The sequence below is a fragment of the Salvelinus namaycush genome, chromosome 3 (genome assembly GCF_016432855.1).
Source record: "Salvelinus namaycush isolate Seneca chromosome 3, SaNama_1.0, whole genome shotgun sequence".
Classification (NCBI taxonomy): domain Eukaryota; kingdom Metazoa; phylum Chordata; class Actinopteri; order Salmoniformes; family Salmonidae; genus Salvelinus; species Salvelinus namaycush.
The window spans coordinates 73,542,209-73,556,360 of record NC_052309.1 but is presented as its reverse complement, the minus strand read 5'-3'; the positions used below and the strand labels follow the sequence as shown (position 1 = coordinate 73,556,360).

Here is a 14,152-nt window from a genome sequence, read left to right as displayed (position 1 = left end):
TTGGTTCATTCCGAGAGTATCCATTACCTCTCTATACTGGCTAAAGTTGGTATTCAACACACTTCCAGTATGCAAAGCTTATGAACTAACACTAACATAATTACCAGTGATGTATACAGAACATCTCAATATTATTTCAAGAGAACCCCCCCCCCAAAAAAGTGAGCGTGTTACCCCCTCCCTTACCCAGCCTGGTCTCAGACTAGACGTAACAAAGTAAATGTATATCCGGGACACTCAAATTAGTATGTTACGTTTGGTATGCTTACTTAAGACAAAAACTAAAGTAAGGTGGATGGGTGGGCGTATAACATGAATGTCTAGCAACCCAAAGGCTGCTAGTTTAAATCTCATCATGGACAACTTCTGAACTACTTACTACTTTTTAGCTACTTAGCATGTTAGCCTACCTCCTAAACTCTAACCCCTAGCCTAGCTAACATTAGACACCTAGCTAGAATTTGTAACATATCATACATTTTGCCAATTCGGAACATATTGTACGGGAGATGGAAATCCACAAATTAACACATACCATACGAAACGTAACATATCATACTATGTCATATCATACTGGGGCGGCAGGTCACCTAGTGGTTAGAGCGTTGGACTAGTAACCAAAAGGTTGCAAGATCGAATCCCCGAGCTGACAAGGTAAAAATCTGTCATTCTGCCCCTGAACAAGGCAGTTAACCCACTGTTCCTAGGCCGTCATTGAAAATAAGAATTTGTTTTTAACTGACTTGCCTAGTTAAATTAAAAGGTTAAAAAAAGTAAAATAAATGTAAAAAATTTTTTTTTTTTTTTTAAATCTGTGTCTCGATTGACATACAGAATAACACAAAATGCTCTGAGACTAGGTATGCTTCACTGCCTCTTTTCGCTTCTAGGGTTACAGGCTAAATGCTCTCATCTGCACAACTCTGAATTATGTATTCTCACTCTCCTTATTTAGAATGACAGTCTTAGTTTTTAGGTCACCACCCTTGCAAAACAGGAATGACACACCCAGAAGCATACTCTGAACCCAACAATACAAAGTATGATTTGGTAACAAAGAACAAAGGTATAAAAATCAATAAGATTATTTTGCTAGGTTTAACTACCATGTTATTACTTATTGTTTGCCAACATTGATATGTATTAATGTGCAGGACTACATATGTGGAGATACATTATTCACATCTTCAAATTTACTGGGCAGATAATAATCTTGTCTTCAGCATACCATGAGTGAGTCTATACGCTAGATAGGAACTACTACTACAGGCACATTTGAGGAACTTCCAATCTCCCTTGTATTGGATATTAAATTATGGGTCAACTATATACCCACAGGTAAGGCCTTAGTTAGCATCCTCAATCTATTTAGCCAGTAGTAGTGGTAGGTGTGGTAGAGTCCGACCGCTAATTGTAGAGGCCCTCCTCTTGGCCGCAGAGACAAATTTTGTATTGTTTGATTGTCATGAAAGCGGAGAGAAAATTTTACTGTTTTAAAGCTAGTTTCCTGCAATTCCACACATTTTATCATCGGGCTGAGAGAAAATTAAGTTTAAGTGATTTTTTGGTTGAAAGAGTGTGGCATTCCCATTCCTTTCATAATTTTTGCTTTATTGAAGAGAGAGTACAATTTGAAAGACCGGGTGAGTCAAAGGGGAGTGGGCAGGTTTCAAACCCACGCCAACTCCGGCATATACATGTGCCGCTGACAGAAAATGTGCAGTTTTAAAGCAAATTATCTGAAATTTTACCCATTTTGCCATGGCTTACAACATGTTCTTATGCTATTGGAGTTACTTCAAATCTAATTCCATGAAATGTTTTGAATTTTCCCTTACTATCTAGTTATTTTGGTGGTTGTTCTTAAATGGTCTTATTTAAAATATATAGCTCCATTATGTCATTTCTACATACTTTATATCTGGTTTAGTTGTTTATGTTTACACTGAAAACATTTTACCAACCCGAAAATGTTTAATCATATTTTTTGGAACGGTGGCAATGATTTAGCAGCGGTGAGCCACCGCTGCTAACACCGCTGCTAAATGAATATAGGAGAAACACTGTCCTGTGAGTGCAATTAGCTCTCAATATTAGGAGTTGAGAATTAGAGTTCACATCATTAGAAATAAGGTATTATCCTCTTATATTGTATGTCTAATTTAAAATTAAATTTAATCTTGTTGCTCGCAATATTGATAAAAACATTGAAATAAAATATATATTTTTATATTTCCATGAACACCCTGCAGTACCCCTGGTATTACTGTGATCACATTCTGTAATGTTTGTCTGTCTACAATGGCAGCAGCAAATTCTTTAAAAAGATGCAATATACAGAAATCACTCACAATTTCCTGGTTGCTAAAATTAAAATACTTTGCCTAATTTCAGTTTGTGACAAAACAAGCAATGTAGAGAATCATTGTACCATCTTAATTGTGAAATATCTTTCGAATAACCAAAAATATAGTATTTTCAGCTGTTTGAAGCTGGTGTACAAAAACAAAACTTAAGAACATTAAGCATAGAAATAGGGCACATTGAATGATCTGTTCTATGAGAATGACAGCTCTATAACTAACATTTCTATGTGAATTTGCTCAGGTCACCAAAAAAGTTACACATTGCAGCTTTAATTGGCATAAGACACATTAACAAAGTAACTTGTAACAATAACTTGTGCCTTCCAGCAAATCGGTTTTCATTTGAAAAGAACTATTGTGAAAGTTTGAGGGTTGTATAAAGAGTCCCATCAGAACGCAAGCTTAAATGATTTCTTAATATCCCTCAATAAGACATACATAGAGTAAACAAACTATTAATGGAGATATTTGATCGGTACGGTTTTGTTAAATGGCAGTGCTAAATTACTTCCCCCCCCCCACTCAAATTAGGCACCAAGATCTCATTTGTTAAGCCTTTTTGAAAATATTGGACAAATAAGGCACTTGCAGTCCTAACCAGCTCAAACAGGTATAAACTGTATTACTGTTAACTAATAAAAAAAATACCCCCCAGGGTTTTCAACAAAACAGACAACTGCTGTCTGTTGACAGGTGAAAGTGTCTCACATAGGGGACAGGGGCTTCAGTCCTGCAGGAGAAAGTTGTACTTCCCAAAGTCAAACTCGTCCGGCATGATGAGCTTGTCTTCACGGGCCTTGGCCAGCTTCCGCCGCAGGAATTCCCGCCTCTCCTGCCATTCCACCAGTTCCTCAACACTGTGGGCGTAGTCACAGCTCACCCCCTCGGGACAGCCACTCTCCAGCCTGTCAATCACATTGATCTATATTATACATACGTCAATCACTGTGCACCGATAAAATTTGATAGGAACAAATAGGACAAGGGTGTGGTAAGTGAACCCTGCCATATCCCAGTTGTTTTCTGTGTGCATATACAGAGCATCTCTTGATGGGTAATGAGAAAGGAACTACAGTATTGAGACCCAGTACTGTGACTCTGGGCGAGTGTTACCTGGGACAAAGGGCGAGGCGGCGTCCAGGGAAGCGGTATGTCCAGGTGAGGCTCTCGTCCTCTCCCTCGCAGCTGAATACACGGTCCTTGTGTTTCTCTGAGGAGATGTGCTGCTGCCACTGGCGCTCACTGTTACTATGCTTCCCACACAGACGACAGTGGAAGCCGCTCTAGAATACACACGCACAGTAAAACTGTTGTTTTCATAGTGTTTATGAATGCGTAACGTACTGACAGACATACGCATACATTGCATGAAGATGCACGCACACACTATCAAAATGTAGTCCTTCTTGATAATGGTAGATAGCTTTTACAAATGAGAAAGGTGAATGTATTGTTTGCGTTCTACATCCAACAAACAGGTTTTGTGAGTAAGTGCCTTCACTCACCATTGGCTCGGCATAGTCGGTTGGCATGACAATTTGCTTCTCCTCTATGTGTTGGGTGATCAGGGTGTCATCCGCCGGACGGTTTTGATTCGTCATTGTAAGCCACATCTCGTACATCTGCTGCATATCCTTCACTTCAGGAACAGGTTCAAAGAAGAACGTAAGTAACAATACTAATGATTATACATTGATGTACGCTGACTTGGTGAGCGAGTGCATCGGAGATGTCGTACCCACTGTGACTATTAAAACCATTCCTAACTAGAAACCGTGGATTGATGGCAGCATTCGCGCAAAACTGAAAGCGCGAACCACCGCTTTTAATCATGGCAAGGCGACTGGAAACATGACCGAATACAAACAGTGCAGCTATTCCCTCCGCAAGGCAATCAAACAAGCAAAGCGTCAGTATAGAGACAAAGTAGAGTCGCAATTCAACGGCTCAGACACGAGACGTATGTGGCAGGGTCTACAGTCAATCACGGATTACAAAAAGAAAACCAGCCCTGTCGCGAACATCGGCGTCTTGCTCCCAGACAAATTAAACAACTTCTTTGTTTCGCTTTGAGGACAATACAGTGCCACTGACACGGCCCGCTACTAAAGCCTGTGGGCTCTCCTTTTCCGTGGCCAACGTGAGCAAGACATTTTAAACGTGTTAACCCTCGCAAGACTGCTGGCCCATGCGCAGACCAGGAGGCTGGTGTGTTTACGGACATATTCAATCAATCCACATCCCAGTCTGCTGTCCCCACATGCTTCAAGATGGCCACCATTGTTCCTGTTCCCAAGAAAGCTACGGTAACTGAACTAAATGACTATCGCCCCATTGCACTCACTTCTGTCATCATGAAGTGCTTTGAGAGACTAGTCAAGGATCATATCACCTCCACCCTACCTGATACCCTAGACCCACTCCAATTTGCTTACCGCCCCAATAGATCCACTGACGATGCAATCGCAAATCACACTGCCCTATCCCATCTGGACAAGAGGAATACCTATGTAAGAATGCTGTTCATTGACTACAGCTCAGCATTTAACACCATAGTACCCTTCAAACTCGCCATTAAGTATGAGATCCTGGGTCTCGACCCCACCCTGTGGAACTGCGTCCTGGACTTTGACGGGCCGCCCCCAGGTCGTGAAGGTAGGAAACAACATCTCCACCCCGCTGATCCTCAACACTGGGCCCCACAAGGGTACGTTCTCAGCCCTCTCCTGTACTCCCTGTTCACCCATGACTGCGTGGCCATGCACGCTTCCAACTCAATCATCAAGTTCAGACAACACTACAGTGGTAGGCTTGATTACCAACAACGACGAGACGGCCTACAGAAGGAGGTGAGGGCCCTCGGAGTGTGGTGTCAGGAAAATAACCTCACACTCAACGTCAACAAAACAAGAGATGATCGTGGACTACAGGAAACAGCAGAGGGAGCACCCCCCCCATCCACATCGACGGGACAGTAGTGGAGAAGGTGGAAAGTTCCTCGGCGTACACATCACGGACAAACTGAAATGGTCCACCCACAGACAGCGTGGGGACGAAAGCGCAACAGCGCCTCTTCAACCTCAGGAGGCTGAAGAAATGTGGCTTGTCACCTAAAACACTCAAAAGGTCAGTATAGGTGCATCAAAGCTGGGACCGAGACTGAAAAACAGCTTCTATCTCAAGGCCATCAGACTGTTAAACAGACATTACTAACAGAGGCTGCTGCCAACATACAGACTCAAATCTCTGGCCACTTTAATAAATGGACTTCATAAAGGTATCACTAGTCACTTTAATAATGCTTATATCCTACATTACTCATCTCATATGTATATACTATACCATCTACTGCATCTTGCCTATGCCGCACAGCCATCGCTCATCCATATATTTATATGTACACATTCTTATTCATCCCTTTACATTTGTGTGTGTATAAGGTAGTTGTTGTGAATTTGTTAGATTACTTGTTAGATATTACTGCATTGTCGGAACTAGAAGCACAAGCATTTCGCTACACTCGCATTAACATCTGCTAACCATGTGTATGTGACCAATAAAATTTGAGGTAATGTGTACTAGTGGGGATAATAGGCATCTGAACCAATCCTGCTCATAGATCAACGTAAACAAAGGCGATAATGTGGAACAAAAGGTTTAATGGATAATGAAAATATAGTGTAAACTTACAGCCATTGTTCTTCATATAAGTCCATACTTGCTTCTCCTCTTCACTGTGGGCAAAGGCACAGTTCCCAATGTAGTGGCACTTCTTCTGCTTCACCACATGGGCACATATCTGTGTGGATGTTTGTGGAAACAAGTTTGCAGTGTCAATGATTAAGTATTAAATTCAACTGACCAATATATATCGTTACCCATGATTACACTAACATAATAGTTCATTACAAATTAAATAGACACAATGATAATATGCTTGGTTGAGTCTATCAAAAATCATTTCTAGCAGATCGTGTATGAGAAGTAGCAGGGGGAAGCACACACGTCATACTGCTGGGGGTAGGTCTTGGCAAAAGGCAACGTCCGCACCATCACCCACTTCTTTCCCTCGAAGAACTTCACCAACAGCACCCGGCGCTCCTTCGTCCAACTACAGGGAGAGAGATGTGAGAGTTATGGTGGACTTTCCAGAAAGATACTATCCTAAATTACATAGGGCTTCGCTGTAAACGCTTCATACACCTTGGTTTGTGTCCACGAGATGAACAGTCTCTTTTGTTATTCAAAAAACCGACCACAGACATCTCAGACTACACATCTAACATACATTGGCCATTTGATAGACAATAGTGAATAACAGTGGTCAGTCATATAGAATTGTTGCATACTACAGTGAAGCACTGGCCTCCATCTGGCTAGGGATGCTAGGTAGGGTGCAGCCTCACCTGTGCCTGGCCTTGGCTGTACAGTACTTAAGAGCTTTGTCCGGCTCGCTGACCAGCCCGTCCCTCCAGCACTGACCACAAACAAACTTCCTCTTCAGGTTCAAGCTATAGCCTCCTCCCCCACCTCCACCACTTGAGGATGAAGATGGTGGTGGCATGTACACCGGCTATAGTCAACGAGTCACAGGGACAAAAACAGAGAGGCAAAAGGTAGAGAGAATCAGACAAACTACACAAGAGCCGTTGCCTCACCATATTATGAGATGTAGCATAGCAGGGATATTATACCTTGGGTTTGTGTGTGTTCTGCTCCTGTTTATGCCAGTGTCGCTTGGATTCCTGAACAATTTCTTCATGAGTGATGCCTATAGTACAGGAACATACACAGAAAAGTGATGCCTAGTCGAGCCTAGGCATCACTTTTTACAGACAGTATTTACAAACATTGTTTATCAACTGTGACAAGATTGAACGGCAGTGTCTACTGACACCTACTGGACTTTGTTGAAATTTTCTTCACTTTTAGTATAGAAACTAACATTTACAAATAAAGATGTTTTATTGTAGATCGGCCTCTACATTTAAAAATGTTTTCACATTTATTAGACAGGAATAAATATGGCTCTCTGTGTCTGAGACCAAGTACAATGTTCATGAGTGTGTGTGCATCAATCTGACTGTACCAGAGTCTTTCTGCAGCCTCCAACATTTGAGCTCTATGACAGAGTGGGCAAAGGAGCAGCTGTCCTCTCGCTGGCAGCCGTAGCGCTGGGCATGGCGGCACACGTCCAACTGGCACTGGGTGTACAGCGGGCGGATCTTAGTGTAGTGCACACTGCTGGACCTCACCGCATGCACCAGGCACCTGCAGGGCACAGAGGGGGGGAGAGTGAGGGTTTGTGTGTGTGTGTGTGTGTGTGTGTGAGGGAGGGAGGGGACCAAACATGACTCACTTGTTTTTGTCGAATGGGTGTCGGGCGCAGGGGTTGGAGCAGGTGGACGGCACCTCCTTACTGTGCTTACTGATGATCCTGGGCTTACTGTCATAGCACTCCTGAGTAGAGAGAAAGGGGGGAGAGAATGAGGGGGAAAGTTGAGGTAAACAGAGACAAGAAGTAGGGGGGAGCATGAGTAAGGTTGAACGGCATGTTTTAGAGGTCTGCGCGGGACAGATTTTTTCCATCCCATTTTTATTGCACCTCATCTCACGTTGGTTGAGCGCCCTCCACTTCTTTCCATTATCAACATCTATTTATACACACTGTAGTAAGCTACAGTCTAATCATATTTAAGTTAACTGCCACGTGATTCTCCGCCCATGTAGGCAGCCTACTCTATTTCAATGAGACCACACATACTAGGCACACTTGAACTCTCACTCCCAAATAGGAGAGGTGAGGTAGGCTACTGAAGTTGAAGCAGAGTGTGAATAATGAAAAAATATGTGCTTTTAAGCATACAAAGCAGAAAGACAACCGTTTCCAAATAATCTGCGGGACAACAAAAAATACTTTCATCCCAAAGTCGTCTGTCTGACTGCACGATCCCGCCCGCAGCATGAAAAATGACGACCGCTCTGCAACGATCTCTGTCGGGACTCGCAGCCCTCGACCATGTTTCACTGGTCAAGCTTGGACATATGGAGGTGTGTCTGTGTAAGGGCACACGTGCGTGTGTGTGTGTGTGTGTGTCCTACCTCACAGAGGTACATGAACATGCCGTTGTGGAGCTGCAGCAGGCATGTGATGCTGAGTGTGGGCCTGTCATTGTTGGGGCTCTGCGAGTCAAACAGCAGCTCTCTGTTCAGGGCTCCCTTCCTCTCCAGGGTCCACACATCTACCTCCTCCTGGCAGTAGGCAAACGTACAGCCCTCCCTGTACTTACACTTCTGAGTCTCCAGCACCTCTGCACAGAGGGAAGGAACTTCGATTACTACATATACAAACTGAGACCAACGCTAACCTTTAGGACCTTTTTTCCACAGATTAAAACTGGGTAATTTGACCTATGACACACACACAGATTATCTTCATCTAAACAGAGCCTCTTTCCCACATCAGTGACTGTTGTTTTCCGTACCCTTGCAGAGCATAAACGCCCCAGTAAAATTGTGCGTGGGGCGGGGTCGCACCCTGTTCCAGACAGGGTGCTCTGAAGCCCTGATCCTGCACAGAAGAATGTCCCGCTTACAACGGTGGGCCAATTCTGCCTGGTGCTGGTAGTCCAGGACCCCTGGACCTGAGAGACAGAGAAAGGGAGGGAGGAGAGAGTGATATACAGGTAAAGGGGTAAAGAGGGTTAGAGAGACAGAGAGAAAGGGGAGTTAAGGGGGGACATAGAATGATAACAATAGAGAGGTGAACCTCAGTGCTATGATGCCCTTGAAACTGTCAGTCTTATTAGTTAGAAGTAGGGGGCCTCCCGAGTGACGCAGCGGTCTAAGGCTTCACTACAGACTAGAGGCTTCACTACAGACCTGGGTTCGATCCCAGACTGTGTTGCAGCCGGCCGCAACCGGGAGACCCGTGAGGCGGTGCATAATTGGCCCAGCATTGTCTGGGTTAGGAGAGGGTTTGGCCGGCCAGGATCTCCTTGTCCCATTGCGCTCTAGCGACTCGTGGCGGGCCGGGCGCAAGCACGCTGACTTCGGTCGCCAGCTGTACAGTGTTTCCTCCGACACATTGGTGCGGCTGGCTTCCGGGTTAAGCGAACAGTGTGTCAAAAAGCAGCGTGGCTTGGCGGGGTCGTGTTTGGGAGGACGCATGGCTCTCGACCTTCACCTCTCGAGTCCGTACGGGAGTTGCAGCGATGGGACAAGACTAATTACCAATTGGGGAGAAAAAGTACACAACAAAAAACTAACAAAAAAATTACATTAAGTAGTAAACTGGGGGAAGGACACTGTCTGAGAGCAAGTTAATCATGTCCACTACTGTACCTTTCCAGCTGTAGCACGTGGCACAGGCCTGCATGAAGTCATGGGTGGCTGCTACGGGGTTCTTGATCAGCTGAGAGAGCTTGGAGGAGACCTGGCAATTCTTTACCACCTACATCGCCATGGTAATAGAAATTAATTTAGGTTAATATGTCAAGGCAAAACTAGCATGACGCTGTAAAAGGTGAACTCCAACTACAAAGTTGTATGTGACCTAAACGTTGCATAATAAATGTTTTAATTTAAATGTACACAATGTACGGGAGGGAGTCCAACAAATTCTGCTGACAGAAATAAATGGCTTACTGTGTGGTTGGACTTCTTGGGCGAACATGTTGCAGAGAGAACATTGTAGGAGATTCTTGCACCTTAAGATAGCGTGAGAACAAAAAACAATCAATTATAACATCTACATTAGGTTCATAACTTTCTTGGTGTTAAACATTAAAAGAAAAATTAACCATATATACATTGCTATAAGCTAACAAGACATTATCACCCTCAATCGACTCACCAGGCAGGTTGAACTCAGAGAGGGAGTCCAGCCCCCCTCCCCCCACCACCACTGGTTTGGCTGCTATTGCGCCCCCAAGTGGGTAGAAACTGTCCAGGGCATCTAAGGCATCAAGTGAATAGAGTGCTGTTGTGGGAGACGGGGCATCCCCACCACCAAGGCCTGAAAGGGTGTCCAGGTTGTTTAAAGTATCTAGAGAGTCTAGTGCATCAAGGCCATCTAAAGAGTTCAGCGCACCTAGGGCATCCCCCCCACCCATGCCTGGGAAGGTGTCCAGAGAGTTGAGCTGGCTGATGGCTGAGTTGAAAAAGGCTGGGGGGAGCCGTGGCGAGGGGGCGGGCAGGCCTGAGGGAAACGGGAGCTGGATGGGGACACAAGCTAAGCTGGGGAGGATGATGGGAAAGGCACGTTGAGGGGGAATCTGAATGAGAACGAGAGGGAGAATGAGAAGTTGCATTGACAGATTCAGGGAAGCTATATCTGAATACTACGTCAACCAGTAGACAAACTCACACAGTCCAGCAGGCTGTCTAGATCATCTCCCATCAGCTCACTGTCACCCAGGTGCTCTGACTCAGGCACAGAGAAGGGCAACCCCCGAGGGCATTGGACAGGGCTACCCAGAAGTTTGGAGTAGACCAGAGGACCAGAGGGAGAGGATTCATCACTAACTGGGATAGCGGCAGATAGAGGCTTGCAGGAGAAACCAACTGAAAGACAGGATGAGGGAACAGGTGAGTTTAATTTTCTAGAAGAAATCTTCTTTGATAGTCTTTACATTACAATGTGATAGGTAATTCAACATTTCTGGTCAGGAGAATTACTACCTGATGAGATGTCACTTAAGGAATCCAGACCACTGCCATACATCTTGAGGTGAAAAGAGAAAGACAACAGCTTCTGATTAAGTGACAATAAATCAACAGGTAAACCAAAGTACATTCCAAATCTCAACCAGTTTAAGTGGCAATATGTACGTTTTTGGGCAGCCCGACTAAATTCACATAGAAATGTGGTTATAGATCTATCATTCTACTTGAAAGCAAGTCTAAAAAGCGATAGATCTTTTCTATGTGCTCTATTTTTCTGCTTCCCGTTCTTATGTTTTGTTTTTGTGTCTTTTACTTTCGGTTTTGTACACCAGCTTCAAACAGCTGAAAAGTTTTTTTGGTTATGGAAAATATATTTCAGAGCGGTTTAGATGGTACAATGATTCTCTAAACTATACTAGCTTATAATTACCTTATAATTACGCAAACTATTAGTTTTAGCAACCAGGAAATGGCAGAGCGATTTCTGCATAGTGCAACCTTAAAAGTGTAATGGTGAAAGTTGTTATACTTGCCTCTCCTGCAAAAGGAACTGTGTTCCCATTACTTTGCTCAGATGTGGCCGACTCCTGCAAAGGAAACAAATATTAACTCCATAAAGAGGCAACAAAGAAAATGTCAAACTTAATGACTTCAATTGTTATGAATCCAAATTGAGATTTAAACCAGGGCAGATTTGATCAGAGAATGGCAGATTGAGAACAATTGAATCCAAGCCACTAATCATGGAAGGTAAGTTGCCATGCTGTTTGAATCTAGACCTTCTGCTTTGGAAACGGATTCTCACCTGTGTGCTAACATAGGCTTTGCGTATCTTCAGTCCCAGTTTGTTAGCTAGCTCCTGTGCCAACTCATACACATGTTTGTCCTATGAAGAGTACAATAGAATAATTAAAAAAATTGACATTTTAATAAGCTTTTTATTAAATTAATTACAAACACTTATTCTGAGCTACATGATACTTCAAAAGTACGGTGTGAGGTCTCCCCCCATCTTCTCACATTCTTTTGAAAAACATCAAAAGGTAATCGAAGGAGAGGAGAAGTAAATGTGGAAACAAATCCGCTTGTATGAAATGAAACTCTCCTTCTCCACTAGCGGATCATCATGAGGAATCCCAAATTATATATGTCAAGTGGTAAAAATAAATGTTGCTAGTTGTGCTAGACATTTTATAGATAAAAACAATATGCTACTTAACCTTTTAAAGGTGTGCATGCTTTTCTACTCCAAGAAAACAGTCTCTGATGTGAAGCGGTAATTCATAATGTTACTCACGTTAGGCGTAGTGAGCAGGCAGCCCGTGCTGCAGTTGTAGGCCTCTCTGAAACGGCCCAGCTCCCGCAGGCATAGAGCCTTCCCGTAGAGTGCCCTGCAACTGTCTTTGCACAGCGCCAGCGCACTGTCACAGTCCTGCAGACCCTGCTCATACTCCCCCTGAGAGAGATGGAGAGAAAGAGATGACAGGTAACGTGTGAGTTCTGCCACAGAGTGAAAGACTAAGGCCATACAGTGGTTAATACAGGCTAATGAGAATGGGGTAATGATAGATGATACAGGCTCTGTAACTTCAAGGGGAAGTTGAGGAAGTGTGGCATGATGCCAAAAGTTCAATGAGGCTGAAACACATGTTGCACATGATGCAATGAAACAATGTGATGCAACAACACAAAATACTGAAATAGAGAGAGTGCAATGGGTATTCACCATTGGTTCAATATTTGCCCACTACAGCACATTTGCTATTAAATATTAGATTTAAGAGACGACTTCATACCTTTTGTATACAGAATCGTGAACCTCATTCAATCATCCATATTGTGGATCAAAGATGTATAATCCTGGTGACACACCACTGACTCACCATGCTGTGGTAGGCTGCTGCCCTGTTGAAATACAGACTCTCCAGCAGGGCTGAGGGGATTTCTAGAGACTCAGCCTGGGCATAGTGGGCCACGTTAACACCCTCACTGAAGTCCTTTATGGCCTGCTGCCACTCACCCTCCCTGAACATTGCATTTCCCTCATCCAGCAGGTTACACACCAACTTGGTCAGAAACCCCTGGAGGGACATGCAGGGAGGAGGAGAGGAATATGACATGAGAGTGAGATAAAGACAGCACACAGGAAAAGCCATAAAGGACATGGACTTGTCTAATCAGTATTATGGCTGGTTTTGGTACTTTTTTCCCATGGACCAAATGTGAAAAGGAGAAAATCGTTGCAAAGGGCACGCTGCATGACTGTGAGCACACAACATGTTCTTTGGAACAGTATAGGGGGTGTAGACATGCCTAGACTAAGGTCAAGAGAGAAGACAGTCATCACATTCATTAATCCCTACCTTATAGCCTTCAGGCTTTGGATAAGGCAAAGAAGACCTAGGACACAGAGGAAAAGATAACCTATCAATACAAGTGAACTAGTGCCGTATGGTCGTTTGTGGGTATAGGATGAATGACTAGTAAGAGAGCAACTTGCTACAATTTAGTTGACAACTTGTGGGGATTGCACGGAAAATGTTTATTTCTCACTGTATGAATCCCAGGGCGTTCTGAATGCCCTCCTGGCGCTTTTGACGGTCCAAGTCCATCTCTGCACACTGTAAAAAGAGAAAGGCCCATATCAACATAATTTTGACGTCTACTATCGAATTAACGTTAGCTAGCCAGAATAAATAAACTAGGTTCAAGAGCTCGTGCGAAGTATACAGCAACGAGAAAATAATACTTGGCCAGTTTAGCCAAATATTTGTTTTGTTTAGCTAACGTTAGCTAGATAAATAGTTAACCATGCCCCAAGTTTTCATGCTAGCTAGCTAACATTAGCTGGGCACGATTCGAGGAAGTTACAACCCACCTGGTGATAAAACACATAAATCGACGTTTACTGCTGTGGACAGAGGAAAATCTCGGCACAGAGAATTTAGAGCTGTACAGCTACCAGCCATCCAGTGCAAGGGTATTTTTGCATGGACAGTTTACATGTGAGTTTCACTTCCAATTCCTCAGCTGAACAGTGCACTCCCTCCCCCCTAGCTTGTTTTTGAGTTGCTTGGCTGCCACAAGGTCCTAGTGAGATTATTTCTAGGGTAGGGTGA

The 14,152-nt window shown here is 43.7% G+C and overlaps 1 protein-coding gene across 1 annotated transcript; it reads right to left on the bottom strand.

Moving 5' to 3' along the window:
* Positions 1 to 734: 734 nt before the first annotated feature.
* Positions 735 to 14,080, bottom strand: LOC120037695 (zinc finger CCCH domain-containing protein 7B-like). Its single transcript, XM_038983687.1, has 23 exons — positions 13,912 to 14,080; positions 13,587 to 13,654; positions 13,397 to 13,433; positions 12,917 to 13,114; positions 12,331 to 12,489; positions 11,839 to 11,919; positions 11,567 to 11,620; positions 11,049 to 11,091; positions 10,735 to 10,931; positions 10,222 to 10,642; positions 10,014 to 10,075; positions 9,711 to 9,819; positions 8,852 to 9,010; positions 8,469 to 8,677; positions 7,726 to 7,826; positions 7,456 to 7,637; positions 7,061 to 7,137; positions 6,773 to 6,939; positions 6,372 to 6,477; positions 6,057 to 6,165; positions 3,872 to 4,005; positions 3,480 to 3,649; positions 735 to 3,271 (listed from the first exon to the last, which is right to left on the bottom strand). Exons 2-23 carry the CDS (start codon positions 13,643 to 13,645, stop codon positions 3,091 to 3,093), a joined length of 3,015 nt encoding a protein of 1,004 aa, XP_038839615.1. The 5' UTR covers positions 13,646 to 13,654; positions 13,912 to 14,080; the 3' UTR covers positions 735 to 3,090.
* Positions 14,081 to 14,152: the final 72 nt, after the last annotated feature.